This window comes from Lemur catta, chromosome 6 (genome assembly GCF_020740605.2).
Source record: "Lemur catta isolate mLemCat1 chromosome 6, mLemCat1.pri, whole genome shotgun sequence".
Taxonomy (NCBI): Eukaryota; Metazoa; Chordata; class Mammalia; order Primates; family Lemuridae; genus Lemur; species Lemur catta.
Genome location: NC_059133.1, coordinates 45,277,620 through 45,302,255, shown reverse-complemented (window position 1 = coordinate 45,302,255; position 24,636 = coordinate 45,277,620). Strand labels below are relative to the sequence as shown.

The window sequence follows — 24,636 nt, the reverse complement described above, 5'->3', positions numbered from 1 at the left end:
TGTCAGGCATTAAGTGGCAGAGAAGATTAAAGCAAGGTGATTCACAAGTATTAAAGTATACTATACAAAACTTCATTGGGGAAGAGGGAGTAGATTCTTGACTGTAGCTGGATGGGTATTGCTCACAGAACTCCTTAGGGGTAGGGACCTTGTCTTATTGAAATGAATTTTCTACTCTGTCTAGTTCTTGGCTATGTGGGTTCTTAATAGGTACTTGTTTTAGTAGAATTGGATTTTAGTTCCAGTGTTAAAAAAGTATATTGGGATTTTAGGAACCTTCAAGAAGTCATTGTAAAATCTGTTTACTTAAATACTACTTGATACAATCTTCTTAAAATAATTCACTGCATTGTAGAATTTAAGCAGTTCCCAGCTTGATAATGGTTTATGTTACCAAATTTATTTATTTAGGTGTTTTGGATATTGGAAGTTATTTTCTCTTTGAAAGTGTTTAAAATGCTGATAAAAATATCAGGCCTGTTAAAGAATTATAGGCTTTCAGAGCTAGAAGGGACTTTAGAGATCTTATCACCTAACTGAAAGTACTGTGTGGGCATTTACAATAATATAACAGGAAATAGTAAGTGAAATTATCTTGACTACTTGTGCTTGAAGAAAAGCAGGTTTAATCAGAAGAAGTAGATTTGCAGAGATTAAGAAGGTGATTTCTGGGTACTTTTAAAATACTTTGCAGGTTGATGACAGACAGCAACTTGATTTTGCTTAGGTGATTTTTCTTGATGGAGATATACTACTAACTGATTATCAGCATTGATTAGGGCTCATTACTGAAAAAGAGAGGAAAGGACCCTCATTGAGGAAACTGGGAAGAAAGATGAGTAAAAATCAGTTTTATTTACATGAATAACATTAAGACTGTTCCAAGTGAATAATTCTTAGCTCTCTGAGGAATAAAGGAGAAAAAGTGAGCTAGCAGTGGTGTGTGTGCAAAATCTTTGAAAGGTAACTCGTTAACTAGGTGATGAAGTTCGCAATATCACTTAGATTTCTGTTGGAAGCAAGGGTAAAATCGTGTTTATGTATGAGGGGAGGAGTTGTGGTGAGAGTTATTGTGCTGTGCAAGGTATCCATGTCTACCGTTATTTCTGCTTCTCTACATTGGATTTACTAAAGATGAATAAGTTCACCCCTTAATCAGTCCAGTGGAATAAGCCAGGTATGTAAGTTCTAGACTATGTTTTGTTTATCACTGGATTTGCAGAGTATAGTTTCTTATGCTGGTATCCCAAAATACTTGTTGAATAAATGAATGAGATGGCATTGCCTGCAGGTTGTATCAACCTGGGAATCCCATAGGAGCCTGAAACTTAACCTTTTATTTTCCCCTTTTTCCACCTTAAGCCTTCTTTATTCTTAGGTTGGCCTGTTAAATTAGCATCCACTGAAAGCCCCAAGTGGAAAAACCTTGCTGTCACTCTTGTCCCATCTATCTTCCCTCTAGTCTCCTGATGAGTATTTCTCAAATTAGTTTTGCTGCTGTCTCAGGCTTCCTCCTAATCCAGTCTGTTGTGCACTCTAGGCATTAGAATTTTCTTCCTAAATATCACAGCTAATCAGTGCCTCCCTCACTAATTCCCATTGACTACAAGATAAACTCCAAACTTTTTAGCTGTTGCCCATTTGGACTCACTGAAACCGTTCTCCCTAAAATCCCTAACAATCTCCTAATGTAACAGATTTAGTGGATATTTTCTTTGCTCATCTATTTGATATTTAAGTACTGTTTACCACTTTTTCCTTGAAATTCTCTTATATAAGCAACCCTGACACAAGTTGAGTTTATTCATTACAATGAGGGAGAACACACACTCTGGAGCCTCTCAGTAAGAGGTGTTAGAAGGAACCTATTTATTTGGATAACTGTAGGAAGGGATCTAAGGAAGCTGAGCTTTGCTTTAGATTGAATGTTGTCAATCTAGAAAGTGAGTTGCAGTAGAAAGTAAGGGCAATTCTATGATTTGTCGTCCTAATAAGTTTTATGAGAAGAGCAGACCTAAGTGGGGGTAAAGCTATAATTGGTAAAGTAGCAGCAGTTGCTCATTTAATTGGAGAGGGGTATGTTTGGTGTTTTATATTTGGTGTTGCTCAGTAGTGACTTTGTCTGACGTGTGTGTTCTGAGATTGTATATGGCCACGAAAACAATATGCTTTAGCTGAAAGCATTAGATCGGTTTGTAATAACATTGAGCCTCAGAATAGTTTCTGGACTGCAGGGGCTACTGTTTTTTCTTTATCCATTCCCCTTTTGGGCTGAAGTTGGGCTGCAGGACATTAATTTATAATCGTATCTTTACCGTGGCTGAGATTTTGTTAATTAAGATCAGGGAAATATCCATTCAATATAGTTTATAGTTTAACTAGAGTTAATTCTTTCTCCTGTTATAAGATAGTGGTTGAACCATCTGATGTGACAGTGGCTGTACAGGGACATTAAGACTCTGGACAATTATATATCAGCTGACTGTAACTAACACCCAGTTCTTGTGGTTTTCCTCCTACTTGTTTCCTACTAACTCATCCTTTACCATCCCTATGTCTGATCCATGGTGAAGAACTATTAATTTTGACTCATAAAAGTTCGAATAGAGTTGGTTCTCATTATTTGCAGTAGTTATGTGCTATGAAGTAGTCAAAAACACTGAATTAGCAAGTACTGAACCATTGCTTATGGAATTTCAGGGTTAGATTCCTGTGAACCCCTTGTTACAGCATTCTCATCAGTTGATCAGTTCATAACCTTGGTTTTATGTGTTTCTGTTTAAAGATACCTTATTTAATATATATTGTTGATTCATTAACATTGAATTCACAGTCAATAGCACTATAATTCATGCCTGAAAGTAGCTTATTTAACACATGTATTTCTTCCAGAAGGCACATCACAGCCTCCTTTCACTTTGGAATGCTAGACAGCACTTCAACACTATGCTTGGAGGCCATAACAAGAAGACTATCAACAAAAAGCACACATGTGAAACACAGGTTACTAATAGGGTGAGAAGAGGATGCTTGTTTATAGCATGAGAGGTGGAACTAGGGAGGCAGAGTGTTGCCTTGTTCCACCACAGCTGGCATTATATGTGGTGGATGACTCAAGTTTTTCACCCTTCTGTCCTTGTCTGCAAATGACTAAGAAGTAGGCAGTATTAATTTTGGGGTTACAAATTTTAACGAGTAGGCAAATTCACAAATAGGAATCTGTGATTAATGAGGATCAACTGTGTGTCCATTTTTATTTTATCTTTATTGATTGCCATAACCATTCAAGGTACCATCATTTCTCATTTAGACTGCTGCAGTAGTTCTCCTAACTGGTCTCCATTCAGTCTGGCTAAATGAACGAAGAGTGGTTCTCTCCAAAATGTGGTCTGCAGTGTATGTAGGTGGAGTAATGTTTCTGAAATGCAAATCTGATCGTTCCATTTGCTCCCTCTCTTTACCCCAGATATCTTTCAGGACCTTCCCATTGCTCTTAGAATAAAAACTGTAAAGACTAAAATCAAGGTGTGGTCTACAGATCTTTTTAATTCCTGGCCCTTGCTTGCCTGGCACCGGTTCCTACCCTGCTCCTATGATTCTGCCCACTCTTTAGATCCGTCTTCCCTGATGCACAACCCCCAGTCCAGTCTAGGTCAGTTTACATTGTTATACTATTGTGTTGTTTTGATGACACATTCCTTTCCTTCATTGCGTTTATCTCAGTTCATAATTACATAGGTACTTACTTACATATATAATTTTTAAAATTAATATGTCTCCTACTAGACTGTAATATAAGCTCTAAGACAGCGAGAATTCTGTTTGCTTTGGCTAGCCCTTGTATCCACAACAGTTAGTACAGTACCTGGTAGGTAGTAGGTTCTCATTACACAGTGAGTAAATATGTAAGGCCCTTCCCATCTTGACCTTAGCCTACGTTTCCATCATCTTCACTTTCTTTCTCCATCAGGTTTCTATGCTCCAGCCGTACTGAACCGTTACTTAGTCCTTCACTCTGAGATGCTCTGCCCCTCTGCACCATCACCACTGGGAAAAAAAAATAATTTAAATCTCAAACCAGCTTTCCCTATGCAAACCTCTGTTCATCTTTCGACGAGATCCAACCTAGCAGTTCTTTGGTGTAGTAATTGCTCTTGAGTATTGTTTTTAAAAATTTGTCCCATTAAAGAAGTTAAGAGAAAGGGACTAAACTTGGTAGGCTTTATTTTAATACTTCTTTGAGACCAGGGGCCAGGGGTTATTCACCTTTATGTCTGTCCTTAGTTCTTAGTCCAGGCTTTCTTGTATAATAGGCAGTGAGTAAATAAATGACGAATAAAGGAATGAATCTGTTTACCAGTAGAATCACTCAGAACCATAAAACAACTTTTTACTTGAGAGTATCTGTTTTTTTACTTAAATTAATGTCACTGTTTCCTCTTGAAACAGATAACTGGCATTGCAGTGGTCCTTAGAGGTTATAACTATTATGATTATTTAATGGATTTTATTCAAGTAAAATAGTTAAGATATTTTCAGTGCTTTGAAGTGCCTGAATTAATGTGCTATGCAGTTTTTTACTTTTCAGAATATTAATGAAAATTATGTGGTTTTAATTTTGTTTTGTCATCATATCAAAATGAGGAGGGGCTTCCAATGAGCAGAACTATATTTTTTAAAAAGTATATGCTTAATTTATCTTGTATTGCTCCAGTGTAAATATAAACTTTTCTTTATAAGTAGTTTTCTAAAACTTGGTAAGAATTGAACTCCATGCTGCATGTAGTTTAAAACTTTGTCAGATCAGTACTAAATGAAAAGTTTCAATACTGGTTAAAGTTATCATGTAAGTAGCAAATTGCTGAATTAGTAAGTTGGCTTTTGTCAACCTTTAAAGTGGTCTTAGGGCTTTGTTTGAATGTGATAATCTCATTCTGAGAAATTACTTTCAAAACCTTGAATTGTTCTGTAAGGCATATGGGGGAAAATCTGAGACTCTATTTACCTTATTTTACCAGAGACTATTTACTTTATCCTCTGTTCAGCTTTTTCGTTTAAATCTCATATTAGACAATTGATCAGTCTGGGTTTTTGTCCGGCTTTTCAGTGTTAAATCTTCCTTTTGTAGTGGTTCTTAAAGGGAGGAGGGTGGATGTCAGGTGGAGCAACTTTTCTACAATCACCACTTTGGCATTTTGAAAATATATATTCTAGTGATGGGAGTTGGGGTGGGGGATAAGAATTTGTATTTTGGAAATTTTACAGTAATTTGTAATATGTGGGCCCCAAGGCAGCACACATATTATGCGAGGAAGATGTTCTTAATGTTTGTGCTTTAGGGTTTCCTAGATAAAATTCAAATCCCATGCAAAGAAAAAGTAAAGAGGAACTTTTCGTCCCTAAAAGTAGTGATGCAATTAATTAGAATGAGAGAGCACTCACTGTAGGTCCTATTAGTAAATCTGAAATAAAGACTGACCTGGGGAAGATAATTTTGGGTAATAGTACCTGATGTAAGAACATATCAGGACTTTAACATATCTCTTTATATGGATATTTATGATCACTTAAAAACATGGATGAGTTCTGTAAATACTGTGTTCCTGTTGAGTGAATGAAATTTGAAAAATCGTTTTTTTATTAATGTTTTAAAATTTCAGTTATCAACAAATTTAAATTTTTTGATAGGTTTATGGCTACAAATGATTTGATGACAGAACTACAGAAAGATTCCATCAAGTTGGATGATGATAGTGAAAGGAAAGTAGTGAAAATGATTTTGAAGTTACTGGAAGATAAAAATGGAGAGGTACAGAATTTAGCTGTCAAATGGTAAGTTGTTTTTTACTTGTTGGATCCCTTTCTTCTCCCCCAAATCTGTTTAAAAGGTCTGTGATAATTAGTAAATTATCCTAGTCTTATACTATGTCTTTATAGAGTATTTTTTAGAATTTTTAGGTAACTAGTGAATGGTAGTGTTTGTATATGGTACATACAGTATATTTCCTTGTAGCATATAAATTACTAAATGTGGCCTTTCATGGTATTTCTTTTAATGCTTATGAAGTATATCCAGAAACAATGCTTCTCTCACTTGTTTAACCATAGCCTGATTTTTTTTTTAGCTGGGTTAAAAGGCTTGCTTGCCTCTTTCTCTGTATTCCAGCGGGGATGAAATTTATAACCAAACAATTAAGGAAAATAAACACTAATAATAAAATTCTTAATAAAGAATAGCAGCAGTTAAAATCGTAGTTAATTCAAAACAACACAGATGATACAATGGTTACAAAAATCTTTCCTAAAAATTGTGGAAATTGTAATTGTGTATATAATGAATTGGGAGCTTCTTGTTAGGCATAATGTTGGCAGTTGAGTTTCGTAGTAGGCTACAGAATTTGAGTTCTCAGTAAATTCTATTAATGTCCCTATTTAATTCGCGAATGCAAATTTTAGAAGCCCTTAATTTACATAGTAAGTTATTAGTAATTATAACTTGTAGTTTGATATAAAAATTAAATTATGGAATTATGTCATTTTGTATGTCATGTTTGGTATCAGTTTAAATAAGGCATTATCCCATTAGTATTCCTTTATTGGATTTTCTTATAAAGGTTTTAAATTTGTTTTAGACTAGGTTGTTACATAACTTCTGTAGAAGCAAGCAAAAATGAGAGAAATCATTGGTCAGCATAGAATTTCTAGACATGCAATACAAATTTGTTTAACTCGGGACCTTTGTTAAAATAAAATGAATCTTTCAAAAAATAAGTTGTAGAATAATGCAGATGTGTCAGTAATTTTACTTCAGTTTCTTTCATCTTTTGCCATGTATCTAATAAACAAAATTAAGCTTTGTTCAAAATATGTGCTGAGTGTTTCCCAGCCTTTAAAAGCAATAATTAAAAGTAGTCTTTGTCCCAAATTGAGAGTTAGGAGGTATGTAGATCTTATTTACTATGTATGAATCTTATTAGGAAATTTCTTGATCTTTTGATGGTCTTTTGTATTTATAATTAAAGGTGTTGGGGAAGAAACAACATATATATTCAAGAAAATACAGGAATTAGGATCTAAACAAATATATTAGGAGATTAATTAAATCATGATAATAGGTAAATAAATAATCTAAGAGCTGATTCTTAGAGGAGGGAAAATTCAATAGGTAGATAAATTACTAAATAGCCTTATCAAGAAATTGGAAAAATTGTCAGAGAACTTGCTGCCCAAAGGAAAGTTCCAGAAATCTTTTACAGACATCTTTGAAACCTCAAAGAACAGACAGTTCCAGTACAGTTAGTTTTACTACTGTTCCAGAACATAGTATGAAAACCTTCCAGACTTTCAAGTCTAACACATTATAACAAATCCTGACTAGAGATAACACTAAAAAAAAACCCCAACCTCCCCTATAAACTAGCTTCATTTAAGTGTTCAAAATAAAATACAACAATGAATATATCATGGTCAAGTAAGATTTACCCCAAGAATATAAGAGTAGTTCAGTATTATGTGCTTTATGAATTTAGTTATTTCATCATGTTAGTAGGTCAGAGGAAATAAAAACTATCTGCTTAGTTGTCAAGACACTGATAAGATTCAGCATTGACTCTTGATTAAAAAAAACCAAAAAATACTTAAGCTACATAATATAATTAGAGAAGTGAAGAACTTCAAAAATCAGCATCACAGTTGATGTATGATTAGAGTGAAGAACAGATCAAGGATGCTTTATCCTACTTGACAGACTTCATCACCTGTTCTAGGTAAAACATTGAATAACATAGAAATTGATAGACCTGTTCTCTCTCCCTCTCTCCCCAAAAGCTAATAAAATACCAGGTACATTCACACTAGTCAGGGACAAGGCAAAAATGTCTATCTCTGCTAGGTTTTTTTTTGAGGGTATTAGCCACTGTAAGGCAAGGGGTAGGGGACAATTAGAGGCATAAGAATTGAAAAAGTATATGTGGAAAAAATCAGGTCAAGTCAAGAAAAAAATTTAATGTACAGTAATAAGTCAGTGAAGTAGAATGTAAAATTTATGAAAATAGCTTTTAATTGCTGATATGAAAATCAGATTTTCATATGGGCAATTATGATGAATTAGAAGATGTCGAAGTGAATACCATTTATGATAGTGACAGAAAGACAAAATACCCAGGAGTAAATGTAACAAGAAATGTTGCAATAGTGACTTTGAATGGGAGTGTTATAGTGGTGTACACCAAGGTTACAGTTTTCTCTTTTTACAAACTTATGGGAGGAAAACATCAAAATATTCTCAAATACAAAAATGTACTTGAACAAGTTGAAAAACATCCCATGTCCTTGGATAGGATAACTCTATCATAAATTTGTTGATTCCCTTCAAAGTAATTTAATGCTAATCTAATTGTAAAAATCACTTTTTCCCAGAAGCTAGACAAATTGACTATATTGGGGTGGGAGTGAGCATGTGCTGAAGATAGCCAAGAAAACTGAAAAGATAGAACAACTGCTTGGAATGGAGGTGTGTTGGTTAGCCCTATGAAATAGGAAAACACTATTATGTTTGTATAATCAAAGTAGTGAGTTAGTGGGGCATTAATAGACCAATGAAGTAAAATAGAATGTAAAGTATGTTATGAAGAAGACATCATTGGGGAAAAGATAGACCTTTTTCAAAAGAGTGAATAACCATTTGAAAAGGTAAAATTGTATCTTATACAGCATCCCCAATCAAGGTCACCATTGTTCACTTTTTGTTCACCTAAAATTAGTTTGCCTGTTATATACAGTATGTACTCCTTTGTGTTTGGCTTTTTTGCTCTCATAAAATCTGTGAAATTCATCCATGTTGAATATATTAATAGTTCATGTGTTTTTATTAATGATTAGTAGTCTATTTGATAGTACCATTTTTGGTTTCTTTCCAGCGTTTTGCTATTGTGAATAAATATACAGTGAAATGAATGTGCCCCAGTCCCTTTTAGGACATGTGTCTTTATTTCTTACTGATAGATACCCAGGAGTGAAATTGCTATTGTCCATTTAGTTTCTTAAGAAAATTCCAAATTGTTTTCCAAGGTATTTTACATGAAAGTACTAGTTGTCCCACATTCTCCACAGTTGGTTATATCAGTCTTAATAATTTTAGCCATTCCAGTAGGTGTATAGGTATGGTTTTGCTTTACATATCCCTGATAACTAATGATGTCAATCACAGTTTTGTGTGTTTATTGGCCATTTGTGCATTTTTTAATTGAGTTTGTCTTTTTATTATCAAATTGTAGTTGTCTTCTTCCAATTTGAGCTTAAGTTTTTAATTTTTGTTTTAGTTTGGTTTGATTTAATTTATAAATGACTTTTAAATTTTCTTTTATGGTTATTGTTTTCTGTGTCCTAAGAAATCTTTGTTTACCCTAGGTTGCAAAGATTTTCTCCTAACAAGTCTTATAGTTTTAGCTTTCACTTTTAGTTCTGTGATCTATCATGAATTAATTTTTGTGAAGGATTTGAGGTAGGAATTGAGTTTATTTTTTATTTCTATATGGATATCCAGTTGTTTTAGTACCATTTATTTAAAAGACCTTCCTTTCCCTGATGAATTACCTTGGCATCTTTGTCAAAAAAATCACTTGACTATAAAAGTGTGGGTCTGTTTCTAGACTCTATTCTGTTCCATTGATTTATCTGTTTTTATATCAGTACAACACTATTAGTGTAGCTTGGGGTTTTTCATCCTTAGCGCTACTTAATTTTGGGGCCAGATAATTCTTTGTTGTGGGAAGTTTAACTATTATTAGTCTTTGTTGTGATTTTTTTTTTTGATCTATCAGTTATTTGGAAGGAATTTCTAAATATTTGGAGGTAATCTAGATGTTTATTTTTACTGGTTTCTAACTTAATTCCACTGTAGTCAGAGAAGCATACTCTAAGATTTCAGGGTGCTTTTTTTTTTAAACATTTATTGAGATGGTTTATGTCTACCATATGGTAGGTCTTAATGAATGTTTCATATGCACTTGAAAAGAAAGTCTATTCTGTAGTTGTTGGGTAAGGTGTTTTGTAAATATCAGTTAGGTCATATGGTATTTGATAGCATTCAGATTTATATCCTTTCTGATTTTTTTGTTTGGTTGATCTGTTGAATATTGAGAGGAGTGTTAAAATTTCCAACAATTAATATGATTGTTGATGTATCTTTTTCCCTGTGTAATGTCAGATTTTCCTTTATGCATTTTAAAGCTGTGTGATGTTAAAAACAGTAAGGAAGACTTTAATCAGGACTATCATGATAGGTATCAAAGACTACCACGATAGGGAAGAGAGATTGGGGTCAGCTCCAGATACAAGGACAAGTGGAAATTTATAGCCAACAAGCAGAAAGGAGGGGTCAGGGGATGGAAAATTACATAGGAAGAGACAGCAATGGTGGAGGGATTTTTGCTAAAACTGGGCTATGCAGGCCCTGCAAGGATGGGGGTCAAGGTCAAGACCTGGTTGAGAAGAGGGCTGAAAGGAGCCTGACTAAAGTTTGGTCAAGGAGAGAGGTACATATTTATGACTGTTATGTCTTCTTGATGATTTACTGTTTATGAGTATAAAATGTTTCTCTTTATCTCTGGTAATACACCTTACCTTGAAATATATTTTGTGTGATGTTAGTAACACAGCCACTCCAGCTTTCTTAAGATTAGTTGTGTGTACATGGTGTATCTTTTTTATTACTTATTTTATTTGTTTTTATTTTAAAATGATATTTGTTATACACAGCAGGTAGTTAGGTTTTGTTTTTTTCTTTTGCATTTTGTAATTTTTGCTCTTTAATAGGAGTTTTTAGCTCCTTGACGTTTATTATAAATATTGATATGGTTGGATTTAGAGGTGCCATTTTACTTCTTGTTTTCCATTTGTTCATATGTTTTTTGTTGTTGGTATTTTCCCCCCTGCCTTTTTTTGAATTAATCAAATACTTTACAGTGGCAGTTCTCAAAAGTTCAGTGGGGAAGGGTGGGGGGCTGTGAGAATCAAAACTATTATATGAATAATAAGATTATTTTCCTTTTTGACTGTTATTTTCTTATAAGTACACAGTGTAATATTCCAGAGGCCACATGACATGTGATAGATACATCACAGCAGATTGAATGCAAAAGCAAATATAAAAATCCAATTGTTTTACTCTCAAACATTTAAAAAAATTGCAGAAATGTAAAACAGTACTATTCTATTTTTTTCAATTTTTGAGAATATAGTTCTTTTTCTTAAAAATGTTACTTGTGCTAACCTGTAATGGGTTTTATTATTTTTAATTTTTAATATGGTAAACATTGACAAACATACCCACATAAAAGTTCTCTGGGGTCTTCAGTGATTTTTAAAGCGTTAAAAAGGAGTCCTAGACCAAAAAGTTTGGAATCACTGTTTTATATTATTTCATTTTGATGCCTCTTTTTACTTAGATGTATCTATTCATATTATTTAATTGTCACTGTAAGCTAGGGATTATAAATTGCATCTTAAATTTATCACAATCTATTTGGAGTTAATATTGTACCACTTGGTATAAATTACTATAATATATAAACCCTGCAATAACATGGTTCCATTTACTTTCATCCTGTCATTTGTGTGCTACTGCTGTTTTTGATATATTGGTAAGTATGTGTGCGTTTTTCCTTAATACAGCATTATTTGTAGTTTAAAGAAAAATATTTCTTTAAATAATAGCCTTTTATGTATGTGCACATTTAGCATTTCTGGTGATCTTTATTCCTTCCTGTTAATCCAGGTTACCATCTGGTTTAATTTTCCTTTTGCCTAAAGCACTTCCTTTGGCAATTCTTGTAGTATGGGTCTGGTAGTAATGTATTCTCTCAGCTTATGTTTTTCTGAAATTGTCTTTAATTTATCCTCATTTTTGAAATATAATAATTCACTGGATATGGTATTCTAGATAGACTTTTCCTCCATCTGTTTTTTGATCCATTTTTTTCTGTCATTCAAATTGTTGCTTTCTGAAAGACAGTTTTAGAGATTTTTTAATTGTTATCTGTAGGAGGGGGTTAGTTCAACAAAACTGTTCTGTCATTGTGGAAAGCTAGAATTCTTTAAATTCATTTTTAGAGTCCCATTTATCTCAGCTCCCAATTTTCATTTCTTTCACAAATGAATTTGTTTCATGTTAGGTCTCTCCATGTATCTGCCATGTTTGTATTATCACTTCCATCATTTTGAATTAGGCTATTCCTGGGTTTCTCCAAATAACCTTTCAGTTTATTTTTCTTCCCTTCTTTTAATTCCCCAATTTGTACTGCCTACTACTTCTCTAGGCAAGCAATCAGCAGTCATTTATTGAGCATCTATGTGAGACATTGGTATGAGCATTTATCAAATTAAACTATTTTTATCACATCACTTACGCTTGAAAAAATGGATTGATTTCTAATTTTACCACAGTTAAATCACATTTAAACTCATTGGCCTGGCTTTAAAAGTTCTCTGTAATAACCTGAGGGCTTACCTTCCCAATTGTATATTCCATCTGCCTCTTAAGCAATTCTTTTACTCCTACTTTCTTTTAATATGCATTCCATTCATTTCAGTTTCTGATCTTTACAAGAGCTTGTCTTCCCACTTGAATTGCTCTTCTTTTCTAATAGCATCTCATCGAAGCCCCATACCTAAAAATTGGACTATTAATGTACTGTCTCTGGTAATCTCTTGGCCCTGTAAATGCTAACATGAATTTAAAAGTTTTTTTTTTTTTAATTATGCAGGTTAGTGAATGCCAACTTTATTTCATAAATAGTCATGTGAGTTCCTTACCTCACCAAACAGATGATAAATTTTGAAAGATAGGGTCCATACTTTCTTTGTTTCAGTAATCTTGAATGCAGTGACTTCTCAATGAATATTCATGTACCATACTTACTGTATACTAAAATCTATGGGAAGGACACAAAGGACTTTTCTCCAGCCTCTAGAAGTGGTTCAGCCAGTGAACATAATGCAAACCTATAATACAGTATACAATACTAATAAGAAATGTATATGCAAGGTGCTTTGGGAGCACAGAGTAATATTCAGTTGTTTTGGTTCTTACAATTACTTTATACTTTTAAAATTTAGACAAGAAATAAAAGGTACTTAGTTATAAATTAAGGAGACTCAAAGACATTAGAAATTCTTTAGTGTATGAAGTGGAGTTTGGTGATAGGAAGAAAGGGTCGAAGTGATACAGGATGAGTGTCCCTTATCTGAAATGCTTGGGATCAGAAGTGTTTCAGATTTTGGATTTTTTTTTTAATTTTGAATTTTTAAGTATTTGCATGTACATAATAACATATCTTGGGAGTGGGACCAAAGTCTAAACATGAAATTCATTTTAGGTTTCATATATACCTTATACACATAGCCTGAAGGTAATTTTACACCATTGTCTTAATAGTTTTGTGCATTAAGGATGGGCAGGGGAAAAATGGTAATAATTCTGTGCTTAAAGTCTTAACTATACCCATGACATGCGGTCACGTGTGGAATTTTCCACTTGGGGTATCAGGTTGATGCTCAGAAAGTTTCAGATTTTCTTACTAGGGATGCTCAACTGTGTATTTGATGGAACTTCCATTGTAGGTAAAACTTCTTGTTAGGAGCAGAATCCTGATTAGCCCTTTTATTTTTAAAAAGTTTTCTCCTGGATGTTGTGGTGTGTGCTTGTAGTCCAGCTATTCGGGAGGCTGAGATGAGATTGCTTCAGCCCAGGAATTTGTGGCCAGCCTGGGCAACATAGTGAGACCCCATCTGTAAATAAATAAATAGATAGGTAGATAGTTTTCTGTGTATTTGAAGGGCTAGGGGTGGATTATGGAAAGCACCTTCAGTTTCCTGATGCTATGATGGAAATCAATGGGAAAAAATTGGAAACCAAATACAAGGATCTTATCAATGAAGAATTTCTTTCACATCCTTATTTGTATACTATTTATGATATAGGCATGGTGTACACTTTATGTTGACAGTTCTAGGCAGAAAAGGTAATGTTTCTACTTATATATTTTTGTTTTTTGTGTTTATCTAGATTTTTAAAAAAATTTTTCTTCTTTGTATTACAGTCTTGGCCCATTAGTGAGTAAAGTGAAAGAATACCAAGTAGAGACAATTGTAGATACCCTCTGCACTAACATGCTTTCTGATAAAGAACAACTTCGAGATATTTCAAGTATTGGTCTTAAAACAGTAATTGGAGAACTTCCTCCAGCTTCCAGTGGTAAGCAAGAGCACTTTTTTCTTACTATTTTCTTTTTAGGTGGAGGTATTTCTCTTTCACCTTTTTTTCCCCTCCTGGCCAAGGAGGGAGAGAGGCGGCTGTCCTTAAAGATCTTTTTAGGCGTCCCCTTGAACAATTAAGAAAAATTAAATTGTGAACCCTTATTTTTGTTAAAAATAAATTCAGTTTAAATGAATATTATCTTGATTGAATTTTAGCATCTCATATCAGTTCTGAAGAATTTTTATATGTTGGAGCAAGATTTTACATTGTTGTATGTACCATGACTACAGACTAGAGTTACGCCAACATATGCAGTGAGGGAAAGATAAACCAAAATAATGAGTTGTGGTTAGTTTTATATTTCCAGTGTTAATTTTGCTTTGCATCAGAATTTACTATGTAGAATTTAACACATTATAGACATAGCTGAGAAATAGTTCCATTTACTATTATAGTAGCTTTAATTAAAACAGCCTTTTACAGCTACTTGGTAATTAAAAAATTTTAAACTATGATTAATGAATTTGTTGATTAGCTTTTAGCCTCTGACAAAAATGTCTAGATGATGTAAGTTTTAGAATTGATCTTGACTACTAAACTTTTGCTTAAGTTAGTAGTCTAAAAATTATTGTTTCATCTGCAAATGGGGTGAAATTATCATCTATTTTATGAGAAGATTTAGATTGGAAATAATGCAGTCTGGGTATGTTGTTTTCACGCAGGTACCTAATAAATTATTCACTATGCTAGTTATGCAAAATACTCCACGTATGTTATTTCATTTAGTCTAAACATCAACCATATAGGAAGTCTTGATATCCCTTCTAGTTTATAGATGGGAGAACTGAAATTCAGAGAGATGAGGTTAATTCACACCAAGGTGTTGAGTACCTGGTTGAATGAAGATTCAAATCCATAATCTTTTAATCCAAAACTGATGTTTTTCCCACTGTATCATACCAATGTTATTTTACCATTATTAAGTATTTATTTTAGTAAAACATTTCACCGACCCTGAAGTATGTTATTATATTAGCTGTATTGACATTTTTATTTTTTTCTCTTCATTGAAGCATGTTTACATTTAGCCAATTTCTGGTTTTCACAAGAATTCTTTTAACCATTCAGATTCTTATTTTCACAGCTACTTGTTCCTTTTTTCCTCTCATTTGTCAGTAACAACAACATGACCTACTTTAATAGTAATAACCCTGATTTTTGAGTTCTGGAGCAATATTTCTGCTTTATAATGAGGTTATGGAATCTTTGGGTTGGAAAGGACCTTATTAGAGGTTATAGCTTTTTTTTTTCTTTTTTTAAAGAAACTAATGAGTATTGGAACTCAGAATATATGCTTTTTAACTCACTGAAGTTTAAAAGGCTAGCTTACTAGAAAGAAGACTCAAGTAGAGGAAACTCTCCTTGTTGCATTTCAGTCTAGGGGTACAAGCACTACAGCTAGTACTGGCCCTGTAGCCAGCATTCATGCCAATATGTAGAAATAGTTACCCAGTTGAATCTGCCGAATCTTGTGGGGTTTTTCTCCTGTGTCCTATACCCCTTCTATAGTTATCTCTAATTCTTATTTATGTCTAATAGCTTATTTTATTGAAAAGCAGCCATATCTTTCTGGCATAGATCTTGAGTCTCATGGTCAAGTGTAGAGTTGTTGAATATTTGGTAACTTACTGTGAATATAAGGTAGACTTCAACAAGCTTGCCTTGAGATTATTATTGGTTTCTTATTTATGTAGGCTCTGCATTGGCTGCTAATGTGTGTAAAAAGATTACTGGACGCCTTACCAGTGCAATAGCAAAACAGGAAGATGTCTCTGTTCAGCTAGAAGCCTTGGATATTATGGCTGATATGTTGAGCAGGTAAATATGCCTGTTTATTTGCATTAGTTGTGATACGAATATTACATTCATTTATTAAAACTCCTTTCTGGTAAATATAATAAAACTTGGTCCAAAAATATTCATGTTTAAATGGTAGCTGTTTTATAAATGTGTGAGGTTGGAGGTGAAGGGAGAAACAAGCTAATTATACTTAGGTAACATTGCATAGCAAACGTGTTTTGTAGTTCTGAAAAGTAATTAATAAAATTAAATTTTAAATCTTTCAGCACAGTTTATGTTTTGTTTTACTCTTGTATTCTTGCATTCAGTGATCTTCTAAGATAAGGAGATGTGCCAGTGGGAGTTAAAATTTTCCAGTTTAAAAAAGTGCTAGGGCCGGGCGTGGTGGCTCACGCCTGTAATCCTAGCACTCTGGGAGGCTGAGGCGGGCGGATCGCTCAAGGTCAGGAGTTTGAGACCAGCCTGAGCAAGAGTGAGACCCCGTCTCTACTAAAAATAGAAACAAATTATCTGGCCAACTAAAAATATATATAGAAAAAAAATTAGCCGGGCATGGTGGCGCATGCCTGTAGTCCCAGCTACTTGGGAGGTTGAGTCAGTAGGATCGCTTAAGCCCCGGAGTTTGAGGTTGCTGTGAGCTAGGCTGACGCCACGGCACTCACTCTAGCCCAGGCAACAGAGCGAGACTGACTCTCTCGAAAAAAAAAAAAAGTGCTAGTAATCTTCATGTTTATGCTGCCTGTGTTGGGGGCTGTCGAGGAGCTTGACTTTTATGCATTTGTTGCCTTTCCACTTTACTTTGGAAGTCAAACTTTGGAAGATGGCCAGTCCTAAGCAGCTCTTAAGAGAAAATACATTCAAGGACCTGTCAATTTCAGTTTTTTTCTGGATTCTCATAATCATGATAGATTATCATTATTTGTATATGTTATTTGTGGCAAATTCATTTTACTTTACTATAGGAGATAACACAAATGGCTATGAGGCAGACTGGGACTAAAGAGTAACTAGTAGCATAGTGTGTTTTAGGGTTTAAAATGGGAGGATCCAAGGAAGTTTATTTTGAGGGGGAAAAGTAGCATTTGAGTTGTATTTTGAAGAGTGGGTAGCACTAAAATATGCAGATGTGCCCAGCTGTAGAATATATCAGCACAAGTGGTGTTGGAGTGGAAAACCTTTTCTGATAGATTGGGGTCGTGTTGAGGTTGGTAGGGAATTTATACTTAATTTAATAACCAGTGAAAATTTAGACTTTTTATCCTACGTGTGGTTTTATCACTAGCACTGTCTTGGCACATTGTAGATGTTTGAGTACTAGTGACTCATTGAACTACTAATGTATGTGAAGATGATTTTGGAAAAGAGATGTTGGACCAACAGGACCAATGGAACTTAGTATATAGATGTATAGAGGAAAGATATAAGGGAGAGGGAAGAATCGAGAGATGATGAGGTTTTGAGTGTTGTGAACCCCCCAAAAGGTTATAGTCAATAGAGAAAATCATTTAGACACCTAGGAAGGAGAAAGGTGACAAGGTAATTGGTTTTTGTTTTGTTTCTTGTTTTATTATTAGTACTTTCCCAATCAACTTGGTTGGATATCCTATAATTGGGGTTTTAGGTCTAGATTCCAGGAATTTGGGGATATAAATTTCAAAGCTGTCTTCACTTAGCTCAGGTTTTCAGTTGCATTGGTAGAGACAGTGAGAATTCAGTTTTCCTTTCATTCTGAATTTGAGTTAGTCTTAACTAAATTTATACTCTGAATATTTATATTGAGGTCAGAGGCCAGACATTTTAGTAATGCTGACATTTTGAATTCATTTGTTTTTTTTCTTGTTTAATTTTGTTTTAAGGCAAGGAGGACTTCTTGTTAATTTTCATCCTTCAATTCTGACCTGTCTGCTTCCTCAGTTGACCAGTCCTAGACTTGCAGTGAGGAAAAGAACCATTATTGCTCTTGGCCATCTGGTTATGAGCTGTGGAAATATAGTTTTTGTAGATCTTATTGAACATCTGTTGTCAGAGTTGTCCAAAAATGATTCCATGTCGACAACAAGAACCTACATACAATGTATTGCTGCTATTAGTAGGCAAGCTGGTCATAGAATAGGTAAGCAATTTTAAAGTGTTTTAAAGTTTTCTTAAATTAAAAAAGAGTAATGCATGTTTTTAAGAACCAAAATGCTTTTCTTAGGTGAATACCTTGAGAAGATAATTCCTTTGGTGGTAAAATTTTGTAATGTAGATGATGATGAATTAAGAGAATACTGCATTCAAGCCTTTGAATCATTTGTAAGAAGGTAAGTTTTTAAGTGCTCTATTTTTTTAAAAAAAGTTTTTCCTTAAGAATAGAATAATAATTAAGATCTAGATTAGGTTTGTGAGAAGAAATGGCCTATTAGATTTGAGATGGGTTTTAATTCATTTCTCATTAAACAGTAACCAATACAATATTTGAAGCTAATGTCATCCCATTATTATAAAATGTGGTTATCTCATTTATTTTGAAAATTTTTTCTTCCCATTGTTAGAACTTTATTTAAAGAACTTGGGGGAAGTATTTGTAATTATTTTGAGTTTACCTTAGCCTCTTTGGAAGGGAGGCGACACCAGTGTAAACATGTCGTCTATCCTGAGAGAGCAGCAGGGTAAATAACTGGTCAGAAATATATATAGTGAATTTCATATCTTTTTGACAGTTTATTAGGTCTGTCACATATATTTTGCTAGGACAGTGATTCTCAATTTGGAAACCTTGTTCTAATATATATTTGAAAAAACTTAGTAAGAATTGTGCATTCATATACTAAACAGGAATACTGGATGAGTAACAGATTTTTTTTGCCTTTGGCTAGTATAGCCACACACTATCTTGAGACCTCATTGGTTGTTTTCTGCAGTTATCCCTTGCCACTCATGGTTTTGAGAAATGGCTTTATAATGATAATATATTGTTAAAATTGGAAGTTACGGGATTCATTTCTGTCCTTTTAATTAAAAAACACAAATTACGCCTTTATTTGTTGGCCTTGTGGGCATTTACATGTTCTGTCCTCTGAACCTATGGCTAGGAGACTAAGCCTAGGTGAATGTGCAGTGGCATTTTCACAAATATTCCTAGCTGTTGAAGAGCATGCTCATCTGGGTTTGATCTTCTAGTAACATGTTCAGAAGATAGAGCAGCATGTACTGTTTTCTCTCTAAACTAGCTCATGTTAACCAAAACATAGCTAAAATGTGGGGGGGAAGTTTATCTTAAAGTTGATTAAATAAGTGTAATTGAAAAGGTAAATCTTTTAAAACATGAAGCCTACGGGAGAAAACGATCAAGGGTCCTTGGTGTTAAATAGGCTGGGGACTACTTTTCTATGTTAGTGCTGGTAATAAAGCAAAATGTGGCAGATAATGAATCAAGGAGGTAAGTACAGCTATTCAGGGTGTCTTTTGTTTTTGTCTTCAGATGTCCTAAGGAAGTATATCCTCATGTTTCTACCATTATAAATATTTGTCTTAAATATCTTACCTACGATCCTAATTATAATTATGATGATGAAGATGAAGATGAAAATGCAATGGATGCTGATGGTGGTGATGATGATGATCAAGGTATTTCAAATTAAGTAGAAGGAATCTGTTAAGTTTTTGTGAAAGAGCGTTATAGATGGAGATGATTCTTACTGCAAAGTATACATACCATTTTATTTATAATAGTGAAAATGGAAAGACCTTAATATTTGACAATAGCAAATTGATTAAATTAGGGGCTTCTATGTGTTGGACTGTTGTGCAACACATTCAAAATCATGTCTAAGAAACATTTATTAAAGCTATTGATAAGATGAGTGAAAAGTGGGTAACAAAAATTATTCACTGTATCCCAATTTTATTTTTTTAAATATACAGGAAAAATTCTGTATATTTACAACTAGTAATATTACTAGTTGCTTTCTTGTGGCTAGCAATTATATTTGATTTTTGTTCTTTAGTACTATTCAAATTTTCTACAAAGCATTTTTATAAGGAGGTAAATCAAAAAAATTTTTTTTAATTGAACCTATAGATATCAGGGCAGTTTGGTTTGAATATTAGTTTGCATATTCATAGTTGTTTTCATGAAAAGTCCTAAATACTGTTTGAGGTGCCATTTAACTTTTGTGAATAACCTAAGCATTTCTGAGTCTCAGAAGATTGATGTCGTTACTCTATGACTTGTGGTGTTTACTCTAAAAAGGACTAGCGCTTTGAGGACTTAGGGGTTGCTCATGTTTAGTTGTTTCTTTTTGTATTAGAAGAATCATAATACAGATATTTAAATGGGTAAATATAGGTATATGGGTTGGTGGATTTTCTGTTATTTTTGATAATACTTTTTAGTTTGATTCTTTGAGTGAATTTATATAATGACTTTCCTATAAAATCAGTAATTTCACCCATCTTTAAAAAACAACTATAAAATCTCTCAACCTCATATACTCCTCCAGCAGCTACTGCCCAGTTTTTCTGCTCAACAACAGAACTACTGAAAAGAATACTATTCAATTCCTTTCTTTCCCTTCTCTCTTGAACCCAGTCCTCTGGTAGATGGACAAGATTGCAAATGTTTGACTCTCCCTATCATATTACTCAGTCTCATCAACGTTTCTTTATTTAGCTTTCAGGATACCACACTTGCTTTGCTTTAGTCCTGTCATTGTGATTACTCCTAGTCTTCCATACTGGTTCTTCATCACCCTGACTCACTGAACTTAACGTATCCCCAGGCTCAGTCCTTGGGCTTACCCATTACACTCTTAATTTTTTGTTGATCTCATCTAGTCTCCTGGCTTTTATGTCAACATGCTGACAACCCAGATCTTATCTTTATTCTGGATCTCATGTGAACCCAGGTTCATATGCAACTGCTTAATTGCTGTCGCTGCTTAGATAACTAAAATATCTTTTCTCTACCCTTTCCTCATCTCCCACGTAACCTATACTTTATCCTTTTCCATCTCAGAGTAGCACTTCCATTCTTCCTAATTTCTCTGGCCAGAAACCTTGGTCATATCCGATTCCTTTTTCTTTTCATCTAGTCTCTCACCTCAGAGTTTTCCCCTCACTTTTTCATACCCGTATTTCCCGTTATATTTCCCATTTCAGCATTTTGATTTTTGTTATCACAATCACTTTCTGACTTGCCACAATTGATTATCTCCCACCTACTAGAATGTAAGCTTCAGGAAAGCTAGACATTTTAATCCCTTGATTGACTGTTTCATTCCAGTGCTTAGGACAATGCTTTGACACACAGTAGGCACTTAATAAATGTGCTGTATTAATGAAGAGAAACCTTAGCTTATAATGCGAATGTTCTTTGAAGAAAGTAATAGTGATATACATTTCAGGTTTTGAATGTTGATATTTAGTATGCTAAATAACAAAGTACTTCAGCTGCTTTGACAGTTATTGAATTATGCGTAATAAATGTTTTTCTACCATGGTGTCACTGTGACTCATAAAATGAATGTAATTTCAGTGATTGGACCATTTGTTAATTTTTTTATAGTCTTGTTTTCAATAAAGCTTATATTTCTAAAATGCAAATCCCGTAGTGTGTAGACATGGGTAAAACTTTGTTTACTTTTATAGATAGTCTGTTTTTGCAATATCTTTTAACTTTTATTTAAATAGGTTTTAGCAAATGAATCATATGTCTTGTGTTTGGTTTCGTTGAATTTTCCTATAGTGTGCTATAAGGTGAATAAAATTAAAGTGTTTCGAGATTGGAAAATTTTATTTTATTATATATGATAGAATCTTCTAAGGCTTAGCTGGCTACTTTTAGCTGTCAATGAGCTAATTGAAATATAAGCTAGTAAAGAGAAACTACCCACCCACCCACCCCCACCTCTTGGATTATTTCAAGGCTGTAGTTTTATCTAAGCATACCAAAATTATTGGTAGATACTTTTAGACTGTTGGGAGAACTGCTAATATTTTTCCCACCTTCTTGACTTCATGTTACCTAACTGATTCAGCCTGATGGTGTTAGAAGGAAATAATTTTTTAGAGATTTCACACACATACACACACATACCTTATCTGTCAAGTGTGCATAGTGAAATACAATTCTTAATGCTTATGCTTACAGTGTTCAAGATTTATCATTAGGAATTTGGAGAAGATGGTTCTCTGTTGTCAAGTGGGCAGCATTTTCTTGTTATAATTAATAAAATGTGGTTTTGTTAAGGTACCTTGACAAAATTGTGAAAGGTGGAGAATATATATATTTGTTGCTCATAGGCCATCAACACAGCTTTAGTGAAAAGCCTCCTGGTCACAAAGCTGATGTGAGCATTCTTCGTTTTCCCAGAAAATTAATTCTACAGCATGTTCTGGGATTGGTAACTATTCCTTTTATTACATAGTCTATAGACACAAATCCATTTCATGGATTATTATTATTCCCTGATTATTTGCTTGATTTTCCTTTGAATTTTATTTTCAAAGGCTGGGAAATTTATAACTTTATAAATGTTCATATTTATATTCTAAAGAAGTTTAATGTGTTAATGATTTTAAAGGATTATAAGTAAGTAGCAGGTTCATTACCTACAAAAAATGAAACTATGTTTAGCAAAATAAAAACACAATCATGATCACTTTTTTAGAGGTTAATTTATATGTAAATTTATATAAGTAATAAGCTCTGTGTCTGTTCCATTTATTTGTAAACCTACCTATTTCTGTATATGTTAGTGAAAAATTAGAGTAACCGTCTTGGTTAAGAATGTCAATTCACTTACAGTATTAAATGATATACTTATCATTAATAGTCTATTTACATTAAAATTTCCCCTTTAGGGAGTGATGATGAATACAGTGATGATGATGACATGAGTTGGAAAGTGAGACGTGCAGCTGCTAAGTGCTTGGATGCTGTAGTTAGCACAAGACATGAAATGCTTCCAGAATTCTACAAGACCGTCTCTCCTGCATTGATATCCAGATTTAAAGAGCGTGAAGAGAATGTAAAGGCAGATGTTTTTCATGCATACCTTTCTCTTTTGAAGCAAACTCGTCCTGTGCAAAGTTGGCTATGTGACCCTGATGCAATGGAACAGGGAGAAACACCCTTAACAATGCTTCAGAGTCAGGTTGGTTTAAAAGTAAGATTTAGAAAGTCATAATAAATGTTTTTTTAAAATTGTTTTTATGTGACAATATGAGTTCTAGAATATCTTTAGAGAAGAAGAAAGTTCTGGGATATATTTGCATAATAGTTAATGCATGTTCATATTATGTTACTTGTAAACCATTCATTCTAATTATTCTTTATTTTACTTGATAAAAAATATTAAAATAATTTTTAGATTCAGTAAAGTAATCTTTATCTTTGATATTAATGGAGAAGTCTTAGAGCTGTGGGGTCAGACTACTTGAGTTCACATAGCTGCCTTCACCCCTAATTTAGTTGGGTGATCTTGGACAAGTTATTTAGTCATTTTATTAAACTGACTCATTTGTAGTAAGAATTTACTTAGAAATATCTATCCAGGGTAATGAAAGATGAGATGATCCGTGTAGAATGTTTAGTACCTACTCCATAGTAAGTGCTTGATGTATGCCAGCTCTTACTGTTAATAAAATACATGTTTTTCACTTTAGGATATTTTTTCTAAGATCCTAAATATTAGAGCCATATAGCTCCTATTTATTGAATATTTAGTACCTGCCAGACATTTTCTTACCTTGTATTAGTCCCTACAGCAGCCCTATGGGGTACATAAACACTAGGTCCACTTTTATACTAGGTCCACTTTTATAGATGACAAAACAGATGTTGAATTAAACCAGGGGAGGGGATACACATATCAATCTTGTTTTTAAGTAGTGCAAATAAATACATTTTGTGGTGAATTTATTCATAAAGGTGAACATTGAAGGAAATGAGGTAAAGTATTAATATATGGAGGATATAAGCAATTAATAAATAAATGCATAGAAGTCAGATATTGCTTAGTAGAATCACCAGGAATTCTGATAATGCTTTGGGAAATTAGATAATTTCTTTTATCTCTAGTTTTCAGATAGTGTTCAATTATATGTGTTCGTGTAGTTTTGCTGTTGGGATTTGCTTTTAATCTTTACTTGTTTTGCTATTGGGGGATTTTAGAAGCTCCGTGTATAGCCTGGATTTGTCAGTAGAGACCCTGTTTAATTTTAGTGACTAGCAAAACATTAGAAAGTTTAGAGCAGATGTGTTTGAATCATACCCTTGCTGCTTGTAGCTACATTTGAAGTGAGGTTGATTCCTTGTAACAGCAAACTGAAAGCAGAAAAGGACTGATTTTGTGGTTGCTTTTCCATACTGTGTCTTGTTTCCTTTGATGCCCATCTGTGCTATTTTTATTCAAAATACCATTTATAAATTATACTCCTAAATTTTTGGTTGAAAATATTTTATTATTTGATTAATTTTTAGTTGTGTGCATTTCATAATTAAAATTAATCAAGGAAGACTGTTTTGCTGCTCT

The 24,636-nt window shown here is 33.6% G+C and overlaps 1 protein-coding gene across 2 annotated transcripts in view; it reads left to right on the top strand.

Moving 5' to 3' along the window:
- The window catches only part of CAND1 (cullin associated and neddylation dissociated 1), a 41,808-nt gene that overhangs the window by 4,335 nt on the left and 12,837 nt on the right, over positions 1 to 24,636 (top strand). The window contains exons 2-8 of one of the 2 annotated variants that reach the window (XM_045553415.1): positions 5,689 to 5,832; positions 14,100 to 14,254; positions 16,012 to 16,135; positions 17,974 to 18,230; positions 18,315 to 18,420; positions 19,581 to 19,726; positions 22,964 to 23,268. In XM_045553415.1, coding sequence (XP_045409371.1) covers positions 5,689 to 5,832; positions 14,100 to 14,254; positions 16,012 to 16,135; positions 17,974 to 18,230; positions 18,315 to 18,420; positions 19,581 to 19,726; positions 22,964 to 23,268 — 1,237 coding nt within the window. The remainder of the gene's footprint in view (positions 1 to 5,688; positions 5,833 to 14,099; positions 14,255 to 16,011; positions 16,136 to 17,973; positions 18,231 to 18,314; positions 18,421 to 19,580; positions 19,727 to 22,963; positions 23,269 to 24,636) is intronic. The other variant, XM_045553416.1, reaches the window with a different exon arrangement.